The sequence below is a fragment of the Lynx rufus genome, unplaced genomic scaffold (genome assembly GCF_022079265.1).
Source record: "Lynx rufus isolate CCGP_SWC_20201006 ecotype Redwood Valley unplaced genomic scaffold, mLynRuf1.p SCAF_4, whole genome shotgun sequence".
Lineage (NCBI taxonomy): Eukaryota > Metazoa > Chordata > Mammalia > Carnivora > Felidae > Lynx > Lynx rufus.
Window position 1 is genome coordinate 24,987,427 of NW_025814856.1, and position 18,371 is coordinate 25,005,797.

General features: G+C 37.7%; 1 protein-coding gene across 1 annotated transcript in view; it reads right to left on the reverse strand.

Annotated features, from left to right (window-relative positions):
• The window catches only part of DNAH12 (dynein axonemal heavy chain 12), a 222,817-nt gene that overhangs the window by 141,093 nt on the left and 63,353 nt on the right, over window positions 1-18,371 (reverse strand). Inside the window, exons 26-33 of the mRNA XM_047096900.1 lie at window positions 17,679-17,918; window positions 16,857-17,102; window positions 16,188-16,307; window positions 9,406-9,515; window positions 6,511-6,694; window positions 6,245-6,385; window positions 1,111-1,194; window positions 418-606 (exon numbers count right to left, since the gene is read on the reverse strand). Coding sequence (XP_046952856.1) covers window positions 418-606; window positions 1,111-1,194; window positions 6,245-6,385; window positions 6,511-6,694; window positions 9,406-9,515; window positions 16,188-16,307; window positions 16,857-17,102; window positions 17,679-17,918 — 1,314 coding nt within the window. The remainder of the gene's footprint in view (window positions 1-417; window positions 607-1,110; window positions 1,195-6,244; window positions 6,386-6,510; window positions 6,695-9,405; window positions 9,516-16,187; window positions 16,308-16,856; window positions 17,103-17,678; window positions 17,919-18,371) is intronic.

Genomic DNA, 18,371 nt, shown 5'->3' on the forward strand with positions numbered 1-18,371 from the left:
ACAGGGAGACTTTGGGCAAAGGGTACAAAGTTGCACTTATGTTTAAAATTATAAATTATTAAAAATTTTAAAATAAAACCCAGAGAGATAAACACACACCTGTACAGATATAACTAGGGGAATCTGAATAATATCAGTAGATAATATCAATGTCAATATCTTTGTTGTGATATAATATAGTCTTGCAAAATGTTACTATTGGGGGAAATTGGGTGAAATGAGCATGAAATCTATTACTTCTTACAACTGCATGTGAATTACTGATTATCACAATAAATATTCCATTTTAAAAAGTGGATACTAAATGTCAAGGGGAAACTGATTTTGTTTATTTATCCTACTTATTGTGATTTTAGCCTTAGTCAAGTTGAATGAAAACCAAAGAAACTTGAGTGGGTTAGAGAATTACAGTGTTACCTTGCATTTTTTCTTACGAAGTTTTAAAGAGGGCTTTATTAACCAGTCAAAGAGTCCTCTCAGAAGAGCTTGATGATCTGGTTCTTGTAGAGGTCCTCTCAGGGAATTCAACCACGAGGATACAATTGGTTCCCATCCTAACTGTGAGGGTTCCAAATAAATCATGCCACAGCGGCTTACAGTGGCAGGCTAGAGAAAAAAGACAAGTTTTCTTTTTCCAATGTTGCTTTCATGCCAGTAGTACCTGGCAGTCATTAACTACTTCTTTGAATGACTTATAAGGCCTGTCATGATCTAGCACCTGTCTTCCTCTACAGCCTCCCAGACGTGTCATGGCTTCATATCTTTACATATCATGTTGTCATGATTTGGAATGCCCAGCCCCAACTAATCTCCCTAGAGAAGTGTTGCCCTTCAAAGCCAGATCAAATACTCAGACATTTTCCATGGTCCTCCTCTACCCATTCGCCTCTTGGGTACCCACCCCCTCCATATTCTTAGAGCACTTACATGTAGCAGTATAGTGGGATTATTTATTAGCATGCTTCTCATCCTTCCTAAATGAGCATAAGCTATATCTTATTCATCTTAGTATTTCTGGTGCCTAACTAGTCTTCTGACACATAATAAAAAATACTTATTGACCAAATGAACAAATAAACAATCTACTGTTATGTTAAAACATGAACTTACCGAGGCCTGGGAAAGGTCCATTGCTTCAAAGATGAGGCTCATTTGAGGGGACATCTGAATGATTTCTCCACTCATAAGGCAAAGCTAAAGGCAATTATATTTCAAACATTTATTTTTTAAAAAACTCAAACTTCTCAAATAAAAATATATTGTAGGTATAAGATAATGTATATCCTGTGATGTAAGTATTACATAAAAGCCAGAAAATTGTAAGCTAGATCTAGCTCGGTCAATTACTTACTAGGTAAGCAAATACGTAACATCTCTGACTCTCAGCCTCTTCATCTATAAACTCGGTTAATTTCTCTCCCATAGAGTTAGGTGGGAGGAGAACTACATAACATACTACAAAAATCCTATACAAATCTCAGTCCTTGCTATTAATAAAATTACATCGGTCAGGCACCTGGGTAGCTTAGTCATTCAAACATCTGACTTTGGCTCAGATCATGATTTCATGGTTCTTGAGTGTGAGCTCCACAAGGGGGTCTCTGTTGTCAGAGCAAAGCCCCCTTTGGATCCTCTGTCCCCCTCTCTCTCTGCCCCTCCCCCAATCACACTCTCTCAAAACTAAATAAACATTTAAAAACATTACATGGGTTGCTGGAGGGGAGTTGGGTGGGAGGGATAGGCTAAATGGGTGATGGGCCTTAAGGAGGGCACTCATTGGAATGAGCACTTGGTGTAATATGTAAGTGATGAATCACTGGGTTCTACTCCTGAAACCAATAGTACGCTATATATTAACTAACATGAATTTAAATATATATAGTTTTAATCTTTTTTAATGTTTGTTTTTTGGAAGAGCGAGACAGAGCATGAGCAGGGGAGGGGCAGAAAGAGAGGGAGATACAGAATCCAAAGCAGGCTCTAGGCTCTGAGCTGTCAGCACAGAGCCCAATGCGAGGCTTAAACCTATGAACTGCAAGATCATGACCTGAGCCGAAGTCGGATGCTTAACCAACTGAGCCACCCAGCCTCCCCTAAGTAAATAATTTTTTAAAAATTACATGAAATACTCCTGACTTTATAAAGTTGTCAAAAGGTCTCTTTGTTAATAAAAAAAGAGAAAAATTGAAAATAAAGAATAATATGGACACTAATATACCCATCTCCTGTACTTAACCAACATTAAGATTTTCCCACATTTGCTTCCTTTTATAAAGAAGTATTTTTAAGAGGCACCTGGCTGCCTCAGTTTGTAGAGCATGCGACTCTTGACCTTGGGGTTGTGAGTTCAAGCCTCATGTTGGGTGCAGAAATTACTTAAAAAAAAAAAGGGGGGTACCTGGGTGGCTCAGTCAGTTGAGCATCCGACTTCGGCTTAGGTAATAATGTCATAGTTCATGAGTTCAAGCCCCGCGTCGGGCTCTGTGCTGACAGCCCAGAACCTGGAGCCTGCTTCGGATTCTGTGTCTCCCTCTCTCTGCCCCTTCCCCACTCATGCTCTCTCTCTGTCTCTCAAAGATGAATAAACGTTTTAAAAAATTAAAAAAAGGATACTGAGGAATAAAACAGTATTTTAAAGAGCATTATGCCCACCACAGCATTTCACATCCAAATATGTCAATATGCAGCTCTAAAAAATAAGGAGTTTTCAGGGCACCTGGTGTCTCAGTCGGTTAAATGTCCAACTCTTGGTTTCTGCTCAGGTCATGATCTCATGGTTTGTGAGATAGAGCCATGCATCAGACTCTCCACCAACAGTGCAGAGCACTTGTTTGGGATTCTCTCTCTCCCTCTCTCTCTCTGCCCCTCCCCCACTCACTCTGTCTCTCTCTCCAAATAAATAAATAAACTTAAAAAAAAAATAAACTGTTTTCTATATTACCTCAGTAACATTATCACACCTAACAAAATTACCAATAAGTCCTTAATATGATCTAATACTCAGCCAGTACTCAAATTTCCTCAATGACAACAGGAATATCTTTTCAACTGATTTACTCAAACCAAAATTCAATCAAGGAATTTTGCACTGCATTTAATATGTGGATATAGATCACTTTTAATCTAAAACATTCCTCTTTGAGAGAGAGAGGCAAACCAAGAAACAGACTCTTAACTATAGAGGACAAACAGAGGGTAACCAGAGGGGAAGTGGGTGGGAGGGATGGATGAAATAGGTGATGGGGATTAAGGAGTCCACTTATGATGAGCACCTGGTGAGGTATGGAAGTGCTGAATCACTATATTGTACACCTGAAACTAATATTACACTGTATGCTAACTAGAATTTAAATAAAAACTTAAAAAATAAAATAAAATGTTCCTCTTCAATCAAATATGTAAAAAATCTCAATTTGTGAACTGCTTCCTTTCTGCCCAATTCCTTTCTTGTTCATTGTTATTAAAGCCATCTCATCTTCTCAATTTCCTTGGCATCTACCTTTGGAATTATCATTAACTTTTAATAATTTTAATAATATTAATTCTTGATATCCCAATTTCATTTCTACATTGTTTTTTTTTTTTCAATTCTTCCTCTTCATTTATTTTTCTGGGTTTCTCCTCTACAACCATCACTCTAGTCCCAGTTTTGCCCCTATCTAGTTAAATGTCGACAATGTGGCATTTAGCATTCCTGGACCTCTGTAAAATAAATGGATGGCCTAGAGCTGGATTGTCTGATAAGCTAGCCCAGTATTCATATGTGCCTATTTATACTTTTTACTAATTAAATCTAATTTAACTAATTAAATAACTTCATCTTAAGTAGTTAAATAAGATTTAAAGTCAGTTCTTCAACTGCACTAGCCAAATTTCAAATGCTCAATAACCACATTTGACTAGTATCTACCTTCCTGGACAATGCAGACATTTCCATTATTGCAGAAAGTTGTTTTGGACAGTGCTGGCCTATAAAACTTTTAATTTCCTACCAGATTATTTCAGCAAACATCCTCCTATTTACTTCATATTTGGGAGATGGAGTCAGCTTTTTCCTCACTCCCCCATAGTGTTTCCTAAATACTCTACCCCACCCTTTCCACCTTCTGCTCCTTTGACAACCCATGCTCCCTGCTGTCACTCACCAGCACCTCAGCATTCCCATCGTTAGCTAAAGCCTTTGATACATGGCTCAATTTTTTTCACTCTGGCCTGATCCACTGTTTGTGAGGGGGGAGAATCTCAATATGGCAGCCCCTCAGATCCTTGACTACCCTATCTTCACTTAGGTTTTTCCTACTGCACTCCAGCCATCCAGTTTATACACCTGGGACCTTCTCTCCTGGAACACTACACAATTCTGAAATACTAAATTCAAGCTTCCCAGTCTCTGCCTCCAGTCTCCGATGTATCCAGTGCTCTCACTCATTGACTACTCATCTACCCAATCATCTACACCACTTACTCTCCACTTTCATATCCCTGCTGTTTTCACTTCTGTCATTGTTAAGCAGCTTCCTTCCATGGCCTAGCTCTTCTAGAACTCTCATACCAGTATCTTCAAAGTCTTTCTGTACTTCCAGTCCAGCAGCATAATCTACACTCACATCCAAGCTGCTTAGACTGGTAGGGAAAATCTCACAAAGGCAGACCTTGGCACTACTACTACTACTAGTCCTCAGACAGGCTTCTGTGCTTTCCTAGCAATTATCTTTCCCATTTTCCATAATGGCTAATTTAAATCTTCCTCCTTTTCTCCTCCAGTGTACAAAGAACTAGGGTCTACCACTTCACAAAGAAAAGATAAATCATCAAAAGGACTTGCTTTCAGATTTCCACTATCAAATTCATACATCCACCTATATCTATACCTATCATTTTCCTACTTTCCTCTCATCCAATATGAGACAATCCTCCCGCCTGGCTCTGAATTCGACTTTGATTAGCCCCTCTCCTCTTCTGAATCATTATTACTCCTTAGCTCAATCAATGTAACTGAAAGAAGGAATTTGAATAAATGACCAACCACCTACGAAAATGTGCTGGTGTATTTGAATGCTAATTAAATTAATTTGCTTACTTAGTAGTGTGGTTATTTCATGTAAGTATGAAAATAAGTTGTGATATATGCAGTGGAATACCAATACAGATATAAAAAGAATAAATAAGTAAAATGGAAGTACAACACCATGAATATCACAGATGCCACATTGACCACAAGAAGGAAAATACTCAGGAGTATGATTCCATATACATGAAGTTCAAGAACCAGCAAAACTAATTTATCACAGTAGAAGAAAGAATAGCAATTGCCCCAGTGGGGAGGGTATACTGATTCAGAAGGAATCAGTGAGTGTAGCTTGTAGAGTGAAAGAAATTTTATGCATCTTTATTTAAATGATGGTTATGTGAATGCACAAGTTTTAAAAAAAGCACAGAATCTAAACTTAAAATTAGTCATATTTTATAATTTACATATGGTCTCTCATAGAAGACTTCTATTTTCTAGTCCTTTTGTATATTTCACAGCTTCTAAGGTAATGCAACATATACAAGTACTGAAGCATTCAATGTTTTCTTTTTTTTTTAATGTTTATTTATTTTTGAGAGAGAGAGAGAGAGCAAGTGCACAAGGGAGAGAGAGAGAGAGAGAGAGGAGAGAGAAAATCTGAAGCAGGTTCCAGGCTCTAGATGTCAGCACAGAGAGCCTGATGCAGGGCTTGAACCAATGAACTGCAAGATCATGACCTGAGCTGAAGTGGGAAGCTTAACTGACTGAGCCACCCAGGTGCCCCGCATTCAATGTTTTCAAAATGGAATAAGGCCCTTTTATTTTCTCCTAAAATATTAAAGTTCTATAAGAAACCATAAGACAGGAGTCACTTAACAACTTAACACCTACTACAATACCACACCTTCCTGTTAACACAACGGTTTTAATATACTTTTATTCTATAAAAAAAAAAAAGCAGAGAATTTATTATAGCATAGTTTTCATTTAAAAGATAATCTATAAACTTACTACACTTGCTGCACCCTTTGCTTTAAATATATAGTCCTAGTCAATTAGTTGTTGAACACATAACATTGCTTAAGCATATTTACATGTATTTTGTTTTATAACTGGCAAAAAAAATCATTTTACGTTAAATCTACCATTTTAACCCTTCTTAAGTTTACAGCTCAGTAGTGTTTGGTATATTCATATCGTGTATCAGTTTTGCTTTTAATCAGGAGGATTTACCTTTTTATTATCATCCAATACTGTGTTCATGCTCTCTATCCACAAAGTGTCAATGGGACCATCGAATACAACCCATTTCCGGTCAGGTGTTTCTGATAAGGCAAATTCTCTAAAAGTGTTGGCCACAATACCATCAGTCCACTGGGGAAGAAAAAGAGAGTTGGGAAGCTTTCTTTATAAGACTATAAAGTGATCATATAAAAACATTTCAAATTTCGTGGTTTAAAGCACACTGTCAATAAGAGAATATTTATACTGTAGATTACCTCATGAGACACTGGGTCAAACTGTCCAAAAAGTTGACCCATAGTAATGGATTTGGGGTTTACAGTCCTATAAATAACCTTTTCTTCCTCTCCATAGCCACGTTCATTCATAAGAGTTAGAGTATCAGCCAGCATATGCAGAACTGTTGTCTTAGCAGCAAAAGGCTCTCCTACCAACATAAAACTACAAAAGAAAAGAATTATACAATATGATTCTAAAAAATAATGGTAAATTATTTTCCTGTTTTACTGGTATTTATAATTTTTGAAATTCTATTAATTTTTCTCAGACACGAGAATACATTTAACTTCTGAGCTGGTTGATTTCTAAGATTCTCTTCATTAATACCACTACCTACAAAAGAGAATAAAAAAATGTCCAAATGAAAATGAAAACTTAATTATACACTCTTAAAATTAAAAAAATAAAGTAAAATAAAGACTTTGGGCCTCCCAAGAAGAGAAATGGGAAAGATTGCCCTTCCTGAAGTCTTTACTTACTATGGTAATTACTTTTTGTTTTTTGCCAAATACTTCTGAATCTCCTCTCTCCCAGCACATAGTAGGATTCCTCGCCCTCTTGTTGAAATACTAGGTGACTAATGAGTACCAAGTGGAAACACGGATGTTACTTCCTAGCAGGGTATAGATCATTGCCTGCAACGGAGCCTACAGAGCTCTCTTCTTACAGGACTTTTCCCTCTAGCACAGCTGTGACCATCATGTTGAGATGGTGGATGCTCCAATAGCCTGGGACCCTGAGTAATTATGATGAGCAGATACTTCCTGTTAACCTGGAGTGGACACAGCATGAATGGGAAATAAACCTTTGTTTGTTTGTTTGTTTGTTTGTTTGTTTTTTAAGTCACTAAGATTTGGGTTTTAGTGACTGATCGTTTCTAAATAATCATCTAGCCCATCCTTACTGGAGAGAAATTAGTTCCCAGAAGGGGGTAAAGTATTCTTAAGACTTAAATATGTGGTAATGACTTAGAGGCCAGGTTGTTGGTGGCAAATTAACCATTATTACAGGCTAAAAAAAGATTGGCAATTAATGTTATGCAATGATGAAACATTTGGCAAATTTGTTCGTTGAGATAACTTGGAATACAGATAATATACATAACGAAATTGTCATTTTAGGAAAAAGGGTAGTAAACAGATGATTATTAATATATGATGGCAGCTGATGGCTGCATTTAACAAAGAACTACAGGAGAGAAATGAGCCCAGAAAAAAAATAGCCAGTTTGAAAGTTGGAATGAAAGAACAGAGGGAGTCCAGAAATTCAGGAACCTATAAGCAACTTATTCTTATTCCCAACTGGCAAATAAAGATAATTTGAGAAAGCCTTTGAACAACAAAAATCTACTCAGCCTGGCAACAAGGATCACATTAAGGGTAGGGCCATTGTATCACTTTATTAAAATCTATGAAAGATTAATATAGTTCCCAGTAATCATTTCAGGAGGATAAAATAATTCAGGAAAAATAGATTAAGTTTGTGGCCTTCCCAATTAAGCCTGATCAATTCAATGATACTGCAAGGAAATTTATAAAGGTATGACTTAGTAAGGACTGTAGTTGTAGCTACTGGCACATAGAGCTGCCTGGAATCAAATAAGTTTATCAAGTTTTTGAGGGATTTTACTGACAAACCATGAGTCTAGACTAAAACATGTGAATGTTCAAGATTTAAAAATGATCCTCATGTATTAGATGCATAAGGGTTGATTGTATTAGTTCCTGTATTTTTTTTTTTTAGTTTTTCAATTCCATCTATTTTTGTCTACATTTGAAAATTTACACAATGTGAAGCTGTTTAATTTTTTTTATCCTGCCTTTAAAAAAAATCATAACTTTTGAGACCTCAACTTTCTATAGGCAGGAAGCAGGCTAAAAACATTTCTCAGCTCCCAAAGACATATTCTCTATTGTCTACTTTACATGTGACTTTACAGGGAAAAAAATGAAGATGGAAAGCTCTCTCAAGAAAGTTGAACCAAGGTCCACAGAGAACAATTAACAGGAAAGACCCTTTCAGGGAGCAAAACCATGCAAAAGTAGATCCAGGTTTTAGGGGATCTAAAGTTTATACAGTTAGTGGAGTGAGCTCTCCAAGGAAAAAATTATATATGTAACTAGTGATGCAAAATGTCCACAGCCACTTTAATGACACCCTATATAATAAAGCATGTATATCAAATGATTATGACTCCTTGGAAAGCCCTCTACAAGCAAAAGTATCTGAGGTTTAAATGATCAGTTTCGTAGTCAATGTATCTCTGGAACTGGGGCTCCTCACATGCCCAGCTGGGTTTCAGGACTGCTACCCACAATTGCTGAACTGTCTCCAGTTCTTCAACTTCTGGTTGGTAGCGTTTACTCCAATAACCTGTTCTGGGAAGCCCACTATTATAATGAAGACTGGTGTGTGGAGGGCAGATAACTTGTCTTTCTACTTTGTAGGTCTTTGGATCATGAGGAACAACTTCCAAATCTGATATAGAAACCATCATGCATCACCTAGAGAGCCTGAACTTTGAGTATGGTTCATTGACTAGAACTTTTAAATTGTATTCCTGGGAAGGGAAGAGTGTGTTTTATGTGCACGAAGGAGAGTAAATAACACATTTGATGACCAAAAGGGCAAATTGTGGTGGTCACTAGTGCTACATCACTGAATGAGGACGCCTTACCAATCAATCCATGTTGGATGGGCAGCATGAGACGGAAATAAACCTTTGTTTTTAAGGGATGGGAAATGGAGGATAGGGCTCTTTGTCTCTTAGCCTACCTGAGTAGCTGAATCTTTTAACAAATTGTAGTTGTTTTAATAGTTTAATTTGAAAACAGCATCTAACCATGGCAGACAATGATAATCTATAATCTTACCCATGTCTAACAATCATCATTTCATATGTCTGAATCATTTTTTCAAGAAAAAATTTAACTGGCTGAAGATTATGTACTTTGCAGGCTTCATGAGCACATTCCAAAAATTCCTAAAGTAAAAGAAAAATGGAATAAATTCTTATAAAATGGTATTACAAATGATATCCATGTCTTATAAATGTAGACTTTTCATTTTAAAATAAAAAATTGTATCTTTTTATATTGATAAATTATTTCTTAAAGTTTTATTTTTTTTTATTTTTTTTTCAACGTTTATTTATTTTTGGGACAGAGAGAGACAGAGCATGAACGGGGGAGGGGCAGAGAGAGAGGGAGACACAGAATCGGAAACAGGCTCCAGGCTCTGAGCCGTCAGCCCAGAGCCCGACACGGGGCTCGAACTCACGGACCGCGAGATCGTGACCTGGCTGAAGTCGGACGCTTAACCGACTGCGCCACCCAGGCGCCCCTAAAGTTTTATTTTTAAAGCTGAATGTTTTAATTAAAAGGAAGAACAAATAGAATTAAACTACTTTAAAAATATTATTATTCCCTATTATAAGTTAATGATCATAGCACCACAGCATTGGGTGCAGGCTGCATGGAAACAACTCCTTTTATTTTTATTTTTAAAAACTTTTAATGTTCATTTATTTTTGAGAGAGACAGAGCATGAGCAGGGGAAAGGAAGAGAGAGAGGGAGACACAGAATCTGAAGCAGGCTCCAGGTTCCAAGCTGTCAGCACAGAGTGCGTTGTGGGGCTCAAACTTGCAGACTGCAAGATCATGACCTGAGCCAAAGTCGGACGCTCAACCTACTGAGCTACCCAGGAGCCCTAGAAACAACTCCTTTTAATAGGGTTTTCGAGAATTTCACCTTTGGTTAGGATACAGAAGGACATGCCAAACAATCCTTCACACTGTCGTAACTAGAAATCAACAGAGTTTAAAAAAATCAAAAAAATTTAAAAATACAGGAGTGCTTTGGATACAAATATGTCTAATGGAACTAAAGTTCAGAAAAGGATAAGCCTTTCTAGGTGAGCACAAATGAACAGCTAATTGAGCCTGGGGGAGGATTTTTCTAGGTATGAACAGAGGTGGGCATTGGATTGGGCCTGCCATATCTCAAAATGCTGCTAGAGGGAGGGCCCTGTAATACAGTAGGACAATTCTCACTCTAAAGACTTTTGAGGGGTGCCTGGGTGGCTCAGTCGGTTAAGCGTCTGACGTCAGCTCGGGTCATTGATCTCACGGTTTGTGAGGTTGAGCCCCATATAGGGCTCTGTGCTGACAGCTCAGAGCCTGGAGCCTGCTTCAGATTCTGTGTCTCCCTTTCTCTCTGCTCCTTCCCTGCTCACGTTCTGTCTCTCTCTCCTACAAAAATAAATAAACATTCAAAAAAAATTTATAGACTTTTGAAACTAGAGGTAAACTAAAGCTTGATAATGCTGCAATAAAACTGTGGCTTGGGTCAATTCTCAACTGAATTGATCACCACTCACTCTAGCTATCTAACAAAGGATAAACATAGTTTTTCTACAAAACACCATACCGCTTTAGTCTCTACAATTATTTTATACATAGTTTTTAACATAAAATCAAACTTTACAAGTCATGAGAGAGAATAGCTGAAGATGAAGAGGAAAAAAATAGAAAATAAACTCCCAGATGACCCAGATGTCATAATTAGTAGACAAGAACATTAAAATAATGTCCTCTCTCCTTGCTCCTCCCCTGCTGGTGTGTGTGCACGCTCTCTCAAAAATAAATAAACTGTAAAAAAATTAAGAATAAAGTTTTTATATTGTTTCTGAAATGGTAAAATACAAACCTAAGGTAAACTGTAATAATTCGAGGATGTATATTATATCCTGTGGAGTAACCACTGAAGTAAAACTAAAAATTCAACAGAGAAGAATAATGGAGAAATAGACATTATCTGAAACCCAAAAGAAGTCAGTAAAGGAAAAATAAAGGAATATTATACATATTAAAAAGCAGTATGACATAGTTTCGAGTTTTTTTGTTTTTGTTTTTGTTTTTGTTTTTCCCTTTGGCCCTGGGCCCCTTGGCTCATCTGCAGGTGTTGGCCACACACCTCCCAGCACTGACTCTTAGTAGTATTTTTCAAGCTGAAAGCTGTAGGTCCATGGATTTGTTGCTATATTCATAGAAGTACAGGAATTTTCCATGACAATGTTACAGTTTTTGTATTTTTATTCTGATTTTTAAAAATAATATTAGCATACCCTGAATCATCTTGTTTATTACCCGTAGTATAATATAACAATATATATGGTCTTTATTCCCAGTTCCTGGCACAGAGCTCCTATAACCCTGAAAATTTCATGAGTGATAGGAGTGTCTTCGTTATTCTTAATGAGCCCTTGTCAATCACATCCAAGTTTATGCTGATGAACTGACTTAGAGTGGGGACCTGAGATAGTCTCAGGATGGGACTGGTGGCAAGAAAGACCCAGTGATTAGAGGGTTGGAACTTTCAGCCTTTGGTGAAGGCATTGGGAGGTAGGGAGGGAGGGACAGGGTGGAAGATTGAGCTCTGTAAAAACTCTGACACAATGAGATTCAGAGAGCTTCTGGTTTGGTGGCACACCAAAATGCAGGGAGAATGACATACCTTGAAGCATGCTGCCACCCACTATATCACCGTATCTATACATCTCTTCCATTTGGTCCTTCCTGAGTTGTATCCTTTATATCTTTTTTTTTTTTTAAGAGAGAAAGAGAGTACTAGACTGGGGAAGAAGAGCAGAGAGAGAGAGACAGAGAGAGAGAGAGAGAGAGAGAGAGAGAGAGAGAGAGAGAGAATCTTAAGCAGGCTCCCCCCTGCTCAGAGCAGAGCTCGATGCAGGCACGACCCTGGGATCATTATATGATAGGAAAAGATAGGGTAAAATAGGCAGAGAGAGAAAGGTTAGGACCTGGGGTCCCTGGATGGGTAAAACATATTTTTAATTTTTTTTAACATTTATTTATTTTTAAGAGACAGAGAAGAAGGGGGAGAGGGGCAGAGAGAGGGGGAGACACAGAATCTGAAGCAGGCTCCAGGCTCTGAGCCGTCAGCACAGAGCTCAACACAGGGCTCAAACCCACGAACTGTGAGATCATGACCTGAGCTGAAGCCAGAAGCCCAACCAATGAGCCACCCAGGCGTCCCAAAAACACATTATTTTAAAACAATGCTGGGAACGTCTGACCATGAGCAAACTCCTTCAGGGGTAAGGTTCTAGGGTTCCTCTTACGAATTTAACGAGAGCACCTACTACCCCTCACATGTTTCCCTCAGGAATGTGACAAAATAACTAACTAAAAGTTAGTAGCAGACTATAAAACGTAAGGCCCACAAGGAACTGGTTTGGCCATAGACCATCCCTCATACAATGGAAACCAGCCAATTGAAAAGGAATGACTAGACATTTAGAGTTACCTAGCTAATAAGGGTAAGACCTAAGAAGGGACAAGGGGGAAGATAAGGAGCTGACCAAAACCCTATAAAACTAAGTCCCTTGCCTACAGTCCACAAGCTTTCACTTTCAAATGCCCCTTCCCTCTCTGTAATGAGAGCTTTCATACTATTCTTACTTTCTGATCTTATACTCTAATAAACTTTTGCCTGCTGCTCATTTTATTCTGTGTCCACCTCTTCATTCTTTGAAGCAGCGAGATAATGAATCCAGGGTACTGAGGTGAAAATTCCTGCAACAAAGACCTGAGTTCAAAATCAAGAGTCAGACCCCTAACCAACTGAGCCACTCAGGCACCCCTCCCCACTTTTTAAAGTAGCTTCCACACCCAACATGGGGCTTGAACTCACAATCCTGAGACCAAGACTCACATGGTTAACTGCCTGAGCCAACCAGGCACCCCCCCTGAGTTGTATCCTTTATAATAAACCAGTAAACATTAATAATAAACTGTGTTCCTGAGTTCTGAGAGCTGTTCTAACAAATCATCAAAGCTGGGTGGGGAGGTTGTGGAAAGTCCAGCCAGTCAGCAGTACAGGTGACCAGAGACTCAAGACTGTCTGAAGTGAGGGGAAGTCTTGTAGGACAGAGCCCTTAATCTGTGGAGTCTGACCAGGTAGCTAGTGTCAGAATTGAACTGTTGATCAACCAGTTGGTGTCCAGAGAAAGAGAATTGGTTGTTGGCTTTGGAAAACACCCTAGAATCACATTAATCTGATATTGCCATAGAATGTAGATTAGTATTTGAGTTTGAATGTTTAAAATAAAAAGGCTAAAAGAGTAAATGATGCCTTTAAACAAAGTGACGCCTTAATGATATAATAGCTCAAGCAAATTGAAACTTTTATACTAATATCAATAGGAAGAGGGGGTGGAAGAATTGAATCATCAAATGGTAAAAGGTAGTTTATATATGCTGAACTCAAAAAGTCTTCACTATACATTTTATCATTTAAATTGCCATAAAGTGACATTTAATTTCAGCCACACATCCTCTATCTCATTAAGATTGTTTTGTTTGTAATTTTAAATTTTATTTTGATTTTGGCACAAAAATAGACATATAGATCAATGGAACAAAATAGAAAACCCCAAAGTAAACCCATAATTATATAGGCGATTAACGTCCTTCAACAAAGGAGGCAAAGATATGCAATAGGAAAAAGTATCTTCAACAAATGGTGCTGGGAAAACTGGACAGCTACCTGCAAAAGAATGAAACCGTGCCACTTTCTTACACCACACCCAAAAATAAACTCAAAATGAATTAAAGACCTAAATGTGAGACCTGAAACATAAAAATCCCAGAGGAGAGCACAGACAGTAATGTCTCACATCAGCCAAAGTGACTTTTTCTAGATATGTCTGAGGCAAGGGCAATAAAAGCAAAAATAAACTATTGGGAAATCTTCAAAATAAAAAGCACAACAGAGGAAACAATCAACAAAACCAAAAGGCAACCTACTGAATGGGAGGAGATATTTGCAAATGACATATTTGATAAAGGATTAGTATCCAAAATATATAAAGCAACTACAAAACTCAACACCCAAAACACAAATAATCCAGTGAAGAAATGGGCAGAAGACATGAATAGACATTTCTCCAAAGAAGACATCCAGATGGCCAACAGACACATGAAAAGATGCTCAACATCACTCATCAGGGAAATACAAATCAAAACTACAGTGAGATGTCACCTCAGACCTGTTGGAATGACTAAAATCAAAAACAGAAGAAACAACAAGTATTGGTGAAGATGTGGAGAAAAGGAACCGTCTTGTATTGTTGGTGGGAATGCAAACTGGTACAGCCGCTCTAGAAAACACTATGGAGTTTCCTCAAAAAGTTAAAAATTGAGTTACCCTATAATCTAGCAATTGCACTTTGGGGTATTTACTCAAAGAATACAAAAACATTAACTCAAAGGGATATATGCACCCCTATTTTTATTGCAGTATTAATGACAGCCAAATTATGGAAGCAGCCCAAATGTCCACAGATAGAGGAATGGATAAAGGTGTGGTATATACACACAATGGAATATTATTCAGCCATAAAAAGGAATGAAATCTTGCCATTTGCAACAACATGGATGGAGCTAGAGAGTATAATGCTAAGTGAAATAAATCAGTCAGAGAAAGCCAAATAATACCTTATGATTGTACTCATATGTGGAATTTAAGAAATAAATGAACAAGGGCAAAAAGAGAGAAAGAGAGAGAAAAAACAAACAAGAAACAGACTCTAGAGAACAAACGAAAAGTTACCAGAGGGGAGGTGGGTGAAATAGGTGATGGGGGTTAAAGAGTACGCTTATCATGATGGGCACTGAGTGATATGTAGAACTGTTGAATCACTATATTGTACACTAGTATTATACTATAAGCTAACCATTCTGGAATTAAAAAACTTAATTAAAAATTTGTATCTTGACTTTCCATAATAATAGCTATTAAATAGCAGACACTTCTTATGTGTATACATATGTATATATATGCACATTATAATGTCTATAATTTAGAAGAAATTGGAAATACACATGGTTTGTTTCCTTTAATTTTTTTTTTAACATTTACTTATTTTTGAGAGACAGAGAGAAGCAGAGCATGAGTAGGGGAGGCGGAGAGAGAGAGAGACACAGAATCCGAAGGAGGCTCCAGGCTCTGAGCTGTTTGTTAGCACAGAGCCCGACGTGGGGCCCAAACTCACGAACCGCAAGACCATGACTTGAGCCAAAGTCAGACGCTCAACCCACTGAGCCACCCAGGAGCCCCTACTTTAAAAATAAAAAAAGTCAGGGGGCACCTGACTGTCTCGGTCAGTGGAGCATGCAACTCTTGATCTCAGGGTTGTGAGTGTGCGCCCCATGTGGCAGGTAGACATTACTTAAATATAAAATCTTAAAAAAAAAATGTCAGCCTATTACTTAAATTTGAAAAATCCTTATGTTAACTACAGGATGTTTTGCCACTTGCAGTTTCCCATCTTTTCTACCTGCCAAAGTACACAATAGCATTATAGTATACATTGTAGACTTATTATAAGTCACAAGATAGGAAATCAAAGAGTACTCCTTCTCTTAGAAAGAACATTATCTTTGATCTGAATCTTGTTGACATTGGTATCATACAACAGAAGACACTAAATTTTATTCATTCTCATTGATGAAAATGGCCAAAGTAGGGGTTTATCCTCCAAATAGAATAATTTCACTTATTTGAAACTTTGGAAATGACTGAGTGATCAGATAAATTTATTTGCAAAATAAGTCATTCTCACAGGTTTACTTACATGATAGTCAGCTTCAGGAAGTTTAATACCAGGAAACAGATCACTAGTTATTCCATTAAATAAGGGGACATCATGTGATAGAAACTTCGGTTCATTTACATCCTTAATTGATCGAAGAAGCTAAAATCATCCAAATAGTGCAATAGAAGTTAATTGTCCTGATTCCTCACCCTCCCCACCACCAAAAGTCAAAGTTCCTTTCACATTCATCTATGGAAGCCCCCTACTAAAACACCAACTTTATATTCATATAAAGTGTAATGAATAACATAACCCCAAACTATTATTTCAACCTCACATAAAAAGGCTCAAAGCAGGGGCGCCTGGGTAGCTCAGTCAGTTAAGTGTCCGACTTTGGCTCAGGTCATGATCTCACAGTCCATGAGTTCGAGCTCGCATCTGGCTCTGTGCTGACAGCTCAGAGCCTGGAGCCTGTTTCAGATTCTGTGTCTCCCTCTCTCTCTGACCCTCCCCCATTCATGCTCTGTCTCTCTCTGTCTCAAAAATAAATAAATATTTTTTTAAAAAATTAAAAAAAAAAAGCTCAAAGCAACAATTTTCTTATTTGCCTATTTATAGCTCCAGATCAACCTTCCTAAAATCAAAACAAAACAAAACAAAAAAAGATCTTCTACTGAAGCTTTCACGGTGTATATATTTAATACTTACAAGTATATCTTCATTTTCATTTGGAAATTTTAGTTTAAGGTTTCCAGCAGCCACTAAAACCGCTTTTACTGCTCGCATTCCATAGTCGTAATGAAACTGTGAGGAGAGCTGCTCTGAGCAAAGCCTGTAGGTCATCACGATCTTCACGGACAGAGGTTTTGCATTCAAAAATCCATAGGAGTAGAGGGAGATTTCTGCTATGAGGGCATAGTTTGGAACCATCATAGCCACTGTTCTAAAAAGAACCTGAAGTATATAATGAACGAAATATATTATTTTTTAAAGGAAACCATTTTTTTTTAAATTTTTTTTTCAACGTTTATTTATTTTTGGGACAGAGAGAGACAGAGCATGAACGGGGGAGGGGCAGAGAGAGAGGGAGACACAGAATCGGAAACAGGCTCCAGGCTCTGAGCAGTCAGCACAGAGCCCGACGCGGGGCTCGAACTCACGGACCGCTAGATCGTGACCTGGCTGAAGTCGGACGCTTAACCGACTGCGCCACCCAGGCGCCCCAGAAACCATTTTTTTTTAAAAGATGAGCACAAGCACCCCAACAGAATGCAGTGATATTCACGTTTATTCCCCCAATGCAACAAGATTTCACTATCTCTGTGGTTTTCTTTTTCTCAGTAGTGTTCTAATGGTTTCACATACTTTAATATGTGTTAGACACCCAAAAAATGTTTTTAGAGGTTTACCTTACAGCTATTGTAAGAGGCAAAGGGGAGATTTACAAATACATGTGGGAAAATCACACCATTTTGAGTGGATTATGCTGTTATTTTTGATTAACAAATTTATATTCTTATAAAATATTACCTTAAGATTGTCTGGCAATTCAGAACGTCCTGCATAGCCAGGATTCATCGTGATAGCTACAAAACAGTTTGGATTGAGCTTAAGTTCTGTCCCTTCAAAAATAAACACATCCAGTTTCTGTTGAATGGCTCGCTGAATGCAAAGGATCTGTTGAGCTACCACTGACAACACTTCCAACTCAATTCGATTAAATTCATCAAAGCAAGCCCAAGCACCAGAAGAAGCCAATCCTTTAAAAAACTAAGGACAAGAAAAAAGGAGATGAGTTTTCATATGACGGGGCATCATCTGTTAAACAAATATTTAATCTTTTAAGTCAAAACTGAAAATGAAGACTAATAATCCCTTCAGATAAAAAGAACGTCTTATAGAGGGCAGAGGGGTTTGTGGGAGGGGCGATGGGCTAAATGGGTAAGGGACTTTAAGGAAGACACTTGGGATGAGCACTGGGTGTTATACATAGAGGATGAATCACTGGAATCTACTCCTGAATTCGTTGTTGTGCTATATGGTAACTTGGATGTAAATTAATTAATTAATTTTTAAAATTTACTGGTCACAATTTTTATTTTTCTAAAAATAAATAAATAAATAAATAAATAAATAAATAAAACCCTTAAAAAAAAAAAGAATGTGTTTACCTCTATAACTGAAGTTCAAGCAATGCATAAACCATATTCACATAATGTTTAA